This window comes from Petaurus breviceps, unplaced genomic scaffold (assembly GCF_028583685.1).
Source record: "Petaurus breviceps papuanus isolate PSGF00001 unplaced genomic scaffold, PetGlider_PUasm1.0 126, whole genome shotgun sequence".
Classification (NCBI taxonomy): Eukaryota; Metazoa; Chordata; class Mammalia; order Diprotodontia; family Petauridae; genus Petaurus; species Petaurus breviceps.
Window position 1 is genome coordinate 56,961,077 of NW_027185655.1, and position 8,479 is coordinate 56,969,555.

The following is an 8,479-nucleotide window of genomic DNA, read 5'->3' on the forward strand; positions in this document are numbered from 1 at the left end:
TCCTTCCTTCCTTCCTTCCTTCCTTCCTTCCTTCCTTCCACTTTTTCTTTCAAGGCTTCTTGTAAAAAAATTACTACTATGGAAGAAATACTTTACATGATTGTACGTGTATAACCTATATCAGATTTCTTATTGTCTCAAGGAGGGGAGAAGGATTAGAATTTGGAGCCTAAAACTAAAAAAAAAACACCTAAAGTTAAAAATCGTTTTAACATGCATTTGGAAATATAAAAAAATAGGAAATATATAGATATACAGAGTTGATACAAAGGAATATGCCTAACATGGTTCAATAGCCTAAATTCAAGTTTAATAATGAGTCAAAGACCTATCTACTTATGTGATATTGGTATGGTGCTGGATAAATCATCTATCTTCTCTGCATCTCAGTTTCATCATCTTTTAAAAAAAGTGGTAAACTATGACATTTGTTTTAGAAATACTTTAAATACTAGCAATAATAATAGTAACTAGCATTTATACACAACTTTAAGATTTGCAAAGCACTTTACACATATTTTAAATTTCTTGTCCTTAAAATTTAACATTAGAAATATTTTAAAAGTTATGACATTTTAAAATTACCATTTCTTTTTGTTTCATTAAAAAAACCCCAGTATTCACAAAAACTGCTAGTCATTCAACCCAGGAAGAGTACAAGGACACGGGGCAATGCACCTTCAAACAAACGTATGAGTTCTGTGACACAAGAGATTTATGGTGGGAAGAAAATATGTACCCATTAATCAAAAAATCTGGACAGGATCCGTCAGGTAGAGAGGGTGTTAAGTGAACCCTCTAAATTCATCACCTATTTTACTATCAATATGCCCATGGTTTTATGAAAGCATGCACAGAGTTTATGAGACAGTAAGATGAATAATGAAGGATATTCTCTGCTTTCTACTGAGAACTTCTGTTTGCTTCTAACTGTTTAATTTCTGTTCCATCTCTATTTCAATTAACCTCCCTGTTTGTATGTGATGAGACAGCACATAATATGGAGCAAGGAAAAAAAAATCTTGCTGATTTATGGGCATTCTTCCACCAAGTAGCAGTTTCTATCAGAAAGGCACACAAGTGTTTGAGCTGATAGAAAATGCATAGTAGTAAAGGCTCCATAGCTAACTTCATCTCCACACTTCCTGTGCTGTTAAAATTTGCAACTCAAAAAGGCCTCTTTTAACACATTTCCTAGTCCTCATGGTAGGACTGCACTTTTGGATGAAAGAAAAGGCAATTTTGATTTCTGTAGGCCAAGAGTTAGAATAATGAATTCTAATGGTACAAAAGCAAAACAAACACCCCCCAAATCTTAATAAAGCAACTTTCCACCTCTATGAATAAAACACTTTTGGGATTGTTATGATGACTATTTTTTAAACGAGGGCTGGTATTTTACCTTTAAAGTGTTTTTGCTTAGTAGGATTTAAAATGGACATAATTAAGTCAAACATTTTGAAATAATGATTATGATAATGATTACAAACTTTGTTACCAAGGAAAAGGTCTGAAGAAAGGACCTATAAACCAAGTTCACAAAAACCCTGTTTGTGTCTAAAACCTTGGGAAAATGGTTCAAAAACAGTCCATTCGTGTGCAACTATTATTCACAGTAATCACCTCAAGGTCATAAAACCAATAACAGAATGATTTTTTAATTGCTTCCTGGCAAGTTAAATTTTCCTACTGATTACTTCTTGGTGTTCCAAAATATATAAATAAATGTAAGCATGTGCAAATCACTATATATACATTTACTATATAATCCATATATATCACAGAGAGTTATTGGAAGTTTTTACCTCTCCTCCCTAGCTATGAGCTCCAGAAAATGCCAGAGTAAATGCTCAATAGGGGATTATCTTTTTCCTAGGTTCTATTATCCCTTGGGCTTTTGTATCTAGGGAGGTTTTTTGGCCCAGGAGTTAACACACAGTTATCATGTTAGTCAGTTAACAACATTTATTAAGAGCTTGATATATGCTGGACATGAACATCAAAAGTTTTATGTGGGAGAGAGAATTCTTCTTCATGTATCAAAATACAGAGCAGTGCAAAGAGATTCTCCCCTCTGCTTTTTCAGATTTCCAACAAAAGCTAAAATTAACATGGATATGTTTGTGTATGTATGTGTGTATATATACATATATGTACATATACACACACATACCTGTGTATTTATATATATAAAGTAACATTTGTTGAAAATATAATACATATAACTATGCAATACAATATTACATAGTATATTAAATATTCCATGTAACTATAAATGTGAGCTCCTTGAGGGCAAGGACGGTTCTTTGCAAGCCTCATATTTAGCACACTGCCTCACACATAATAAGTACTTAATAAGTGTTTGTTAACTGAGTAGGAGAATAAAATTTTATATGTATACACATACATATAGATATCTAAATACAGGTCTAGCTATAGATATATATGATACATATAGATATGGATAGCTCCTTTACCAAGTCAGGCCAGCACTGCTTTGCAACAACTGACAAGACTGTGAGAGTTGCCTGGTGGCACTGAGAGTTTCAGCTCCACTTGCCCGGGTTACACATTCTGTACAGGTCAGAGAACAGATTTTAATTTATGTCTGACACTAAGGCTGATTGATTTTCAGTGCTACTGAACAGACAAATCATTGCTGCTGATCACAAATGAAAGTCACTCTATGAACAAAGGAAACCTAGTTTGGTGTTTAAGAGATTCCTGAAGCTTTGACCCAATCACAGTCAGAAGTTTCACTTATTGGTTAAATCTAAATTACAAGACATTCCATAAACTATTTAAGGGTTAAAGAATATCAGAAAGGACCTTCCTCTAATTTTGTGATTATAATGTTCTATAGTAAAATATACATGTTATAACATTTTATAGTAAATATTTGAATGTATGTTGCAATATACATACAATCATAATGTAAACAGGTGAATACAATTTCCCTCTCATACTATCCAGAATATACAAATTCTTATAGGAAATAAAATGTAGAGAATAATACCTGAAAATCTGCCTAATAAATTATCTAGGGCCTTAGCCAATAAGTTTGTGTTCCCAGGAAGTATTTTATCAAAAAATGCACTTTCTGAGCCTTTACAAATATTTACTGTGATACAGAAGGAAGCACATGGACCATAAGATAATGCTTATCAAATTCCCTGCAACTGTGGTCATTCCACATGCTCACCAGAGTGGCTGGAAGGTTACTTTTACCTTTATCATTGGCTTGTTCCCTTTCCACCCTTCCCCCTTCACTGGATCCTTTTACTGTAATAAAATAAATATGGCAAAAACTAAGGTGAGCACCATGACTATATGGGAACAGAAACTTTCTGACCCCCAACAAACAACTGACATTTGAATGCTAAATCATATTTTCTATTATTAACTTATCATTGTCCTTAGACCTAAATGTATGTCTAGAAACCAAATATATTCATTTAAAGCTTTCCAACACAAAATTCTTTAATAACAACTAGATTTTTACATTTGATCTATTTCTTGTCATGCTAGAGGTATAAAAACGAAGGCTCAGGAGCATAAAAGGCCAACAAGATGGCAGCTTTGGAATTATTTTTTTTTGAGGGGAAAAAAAATCTTTCCTGAAGGTCTTAATTGGTTGCTTCAATGTGGCATAGAAATCACTCTGAGGTCTTAGAAATTATGCCAGCAGAAGACAAGCTGGCCCTCTGAATAATGGGCCAGAAATAGAGCCCTGGCCCTCTGAGGCTCACTCTAGAGGCTTGGCCCTAGAGGACTGACTAGCAAGTATACAATTTTTATTGGCCACAAAAAAAATCACAAGAGAAACATCCTGTAAGGCAGAGAGAGGATGACTATACCTGGGGTACCAGTAGAATCATGGTTCTTTTAAAGTAAAAAAAAATATGGCTATGGTTACCAAGAGATACGATGGCAACATATAAAAATGAGACAGTATGTATAATGAAGGTCTATTTATAAATAGGAAAAGTATCTTCTTTCTCCATGGGAGTCAATTTTCACAGCCATCACAAATGAAATAATGAAGGAAGAATTCTTGTGCCCTGCATTTGTGGCAGTGGGTCTGAAAGGAACTGAATAGCCATTATATAATGATATCCTTATTTAAAATATTAATTCCTTTATGCAGAATGACAGGCAGTAATGCTTTGAAGGAATAAGCTTCAAAGCACTGTATTTCAGAGGCAGGGAAAGCCAATAGTCCGAGCTCTTTAGTTTTATGTTGAAGATAGATATGAAAGTACAGCAGGCCTACCAATGGTACAGTGCTCTCCGTTCCATCCCTGGCTGCATTCACACTTCCCATCTTTGCAGGTTCCATGTTCCGCACAGTGGGGGTGGCAGGCTCTTTGATTACATGCTGGGCCAGTCCAGCCTTCTTCACAGCGACAGCTTCCCCCCATGCAAACCCCATGTGAGCCACAGTCCACCGAGCATATTTCTATATTGAAAAGAGAGGAAACAGAGGAAAAAAGGGAAGGGGAGAAGCAAAAAAGAGAGACAAAATTAATGAGCAGTGCTACACCTTAAACTCCAATCTGAGAGAGTGAAAAAGCAACATCTTTGGAAATAAAACCCTAAGAATTTATGGAAAAAATGCAATTTCTGGCATGGCTCTGAAGAATGAATAAATATGGAATTTTAACTTTTTGCTTATGCTTCTTTACTCATTTCCTTACATGCTACCTTACTAAGGTACCTGTAGTACTTTCACCAGGTATGAATAATTTCTTACTATATTCACTTATTTCATAAGGGTAACACTTTGCAGCTGGAAATATGTGTCCTTATATATCAATTAAAATTTAGTGAATAATCTTAACTCTACCAGGACAATTGTGTTTAATGGTGTCTAATTGTAACAGGAATAAAAAGGACATTTCTATGTATATCAATGATAAATAAAGCTGCCCTTCAGATTTTAAAAATATTCATCTCCATGATACTTTCCTTTCCCTGTAATTATTAAAAAAATAATATACTATAGTGAGCACATTAGCTTGTTTCTGACATGATGACATGTTGGCTAAATAAAAGAGATTGTTCTCTTTCCTTTTCAGTAAATTTGTACTGTTGACAGCTATGGGTAGCTTACTTAAATAATAGAAAGACTGTTTAAAAAACAAATTAGCACGTGACTATGGAACATGTTCTTTTGTAGCTATTAAGATTCCTAAGGCCATAACATTCCTAAGGTGTTCATGGGCCAAAATCTATAGTTAGATCACCTCTACCCAAAGAATTTATGGATTTGAGATGCTCATTTAGATTACTGTGGTTTGTCCAGGGTTTTAAAAGCTTCATTTGAGCAATGCTGGCCTCCAAAAGAAAAATAAATAAATAAACTCCATAATGAAGCCTGAAGGGATTCTTCCCCCTGCCCCAGCCCTCCCTCCCCCCCCACCCTGCCCCAGAATAAAGTTAATCTGTTTTTTGTTTGTATGACTATTCTGTTCAGTTTTGGTTTTCTCATAAAAGAGAATGAGCTTAACAATAAAAAGCTGAAATTATTCTTGACTGAAATAGAAAATAGAGTTCAGCCCTTATTTTTCTTCCCTTAAAAAATAATTGAAACAGCCTACATATAGAGTAGCTTGTTTCTGGTTTCTTCATTTGCTGGCTATGTTTTCTTTCTCGGACACCATAATTCTTTGTCTTGAAGAGTTATAGAACATTAAATACCACATCACAGAGCTGTGACATTTCTTATAAGAAACAGTCAGGAATGTTTACAGGAGGAGAGCTGGTGGTTTTTTTCCCCTCCTATGCCACATTTTCTATCTACTTTGAATTCAATTTTTGATTAAGAGATCCAAGATGGTTTGATTAACTTCAGAGCAACATAACATCAACTCAGCTCCGGGAGAGAAAGGTTTATTTCAGAGGCACCCTTTCTCTTCAATCTAATCAATTTTTCATTAGGGTGAAGGTGTTTATCAGCATTTAGCACACTAGCTTTGAGCAAGGTGCGTCAATCTTTGTAATGAACTTATTAATTAGAGTTAATTCAATTGAAGTGGAATTGGAGGGCTAATTAATGGACAAACTGCTGATGAAGATAGAGGAAAGCTCTGTGGCTTTCAAAACCTTAAACTCTCTGATGGAAATAATTCATTCCTTCTCTTTTGGTAGCTTAACCAAATGTTTCTTTATGGGAAAGAGCCACTTATTTACAGGATTCAGATATCTGAAGGTCATTTTTTCCAACTTTAAGTGTGGCAGGTGATATCAGAGTTTTTCTTCAGAAGTAAGTTTAATGATTCATAATTAGACAGTTACAAAGCCTTAATTCACACACAGGATAAATGACCAAATTTCTTCCTTGTTAGTTTTAAGAGTTAACTGACAGAGTTCATATCTGAGACATGTTGTAATAATCTCAGATGTCTTCAGAAGATGAACACAGAATATATTTTAATTTGCAGCCTTTATTATTGTTCTGAATAAGGTTTCAGTCTATATGTGAACATGTTTCTGGTAGAGCCTTGTTAAGAGTTTACTCTGCATTAAATACATTTTCTCTTTTCATAATAACTACATCACAGCCATTTTGTACGTAGTGAAAACTGTTCACTTTAAAGTAAAATATAAATAGACAGTAAACTCCTTGAGGTCAGGACCTGCTTCCTTTTGCTTTTTCATCTCCTATATTTAGGATAGAGCCCACAGTGGCTTAGTACATAGCCAGCTCTCAGTAAATGCGGCTTCTTGTTGATTTCACAAGTAAAATGACGTATGATTGAGAACCATGATTTTTCAACATATAAAATAATTATCTGAAACTAGAAGACTTTTTTTGCAGTTGATTTAATCTCTTAATTAAGGCTTATATTCTAAATTTATTTTCAGCTCAAATGAATTCTCTTTCACAAGTATGGATTAAATTAGTTTTTGTTGTTGTTGTTTAGGAGCTATTATAAGCTTCTTCTATAAAAATTATTTAGAGCTTTGCTCCCAGCTGTGGGTTCACAGGGAAATATTGCTGGTTCACCAGAAGGAAAGGTCCACAGTCCTTAAGATTTATGTACTTTAAAAATTGACCTACTTCTTCTTAGTATGATATAGTTGTGGAATAGAGTGCTGGAGATAGGGGCTTCAGGAGCAATGACCTTCAGTTCCGATGATTATCACTAAGCAAGTCACTAAGCCCTCTTCATCTATAAATAGTTATTATGCTACTGACCCAACCTAGGGCAAAGGATTGATGTCTGCTGTATAAACCACCAAGTATTCTATAAATGTGAGTTATTATTATCCATTTTTCTCAACCCCATAAATATTATCTGAGTGGGGAAAACATCAGTTTAGATAATTTGTGAAGGTGCTCATTTGAGTAAGATGCAAAGATTGACAGCAAGAGAAAATTGGGAGCAAATTTCAAAATAAAGCAAATGTTATAATCTGGCAAATATGATTAATTTTTAAGTGACTTGTTCCAAGTAGATACAGCAATGTGACCATGAATGTCAGAGGCAGCAAAATAGAGATGAGTCTCATTGGAGTCAGGAAGGTCAGAGTTCAGGTCCTTCTATGGCACATACTAGCTGTCTGCCCATGGGAAGGAGAAAGGAATGGAATAAGCATTTATATAATACCAACTACGTGTCAAGTCAATATTTTATAAATATTAACTCATTGGATCTTCCCAACAACTTTGCAAGGCAGGTGATGTTATCTTCATTTTAAAGTTGAGGAAACTAAGGCAAACAGAAGTTAATTGACTTGCCCAGGGTCACACAGTGAATGTATGAGAGCAAGTTTGAACTCAGGTCTTCCTGCAATACTACTTAGCTGCCTCTAGTGCCATGTGTAGGTCACCTAATTGTTCTCTAATATTAAAAGCTACAGATGAGTTTCCATGCAAGGAATTTCCTAAACTGTTAGAAACTCATGCCTGGACTTGGGGTTTGGTTTAGATCTTCAATTTCATTAGTTTGAGGAACTCTTGGGATAAGAGGCTCCCTCTGCTAATGTAGGCTGGCACCTTCTCTACAACCCACAGTCTTGGAGAGTTGCCCAGGACACCGACAAGTTCTCTGCCTTGCTCAGGGTCACACAGTCCTTAATGAGTCAGTACCAAGACTTGAACTCATCCAGACCAGCTTTCTATACAATGGGACCAGGATGCTTTTCAGATCGAAATATCACAAACAAAATCCAAGTATTTATTATCCTTCAGTTTAAGTGGACCCTTGCACTGTAACATTCTTTATGGCCTACTTTCTGCAGGAAGTCTTTCCCAATCTCCCTTAACACCAGAGGCTTCCACTAGTTGATTATGTTCAGCCGACCCTGTCTATACCTTGTTAGCACAGAGCTGTTTGTATATTGTCTTCCCCCTCAGACTGTGATCTCCTGGAGATTAGGGATGATGTTTCTATCCCCAGCACAGTGCTTGGCACACAACAGGCTCGCTCGCGCGTGCTCTCTCTCTCTCTCTCTCTCTCTCTCTCTTTCTCTC

General features: G+C 35.5%; 1 protein-coding gene across 1 annotated transcript in view; it reads right to left on the bottom strand.

The window, feature by feature from the left end:
• TENM3 (teneurin transmembrane protein 3) overlaps positions 1–8,479 on the bottom strand; it is a 3,497,142-nt gene that overhangs the window by 148,195 nt on the left and 3,340,468 nt on the right. The window contains exon 22 of the mRNA XM_069096576.1: positions 4,274–4,459. Coding sequence (XP_068952677.1) covers positions 4,274–4,459 — 186 coding nt within the window. The remainder of the gene's footprint in view (positions 1–4,273; positions 4,460–8,479) is intronic.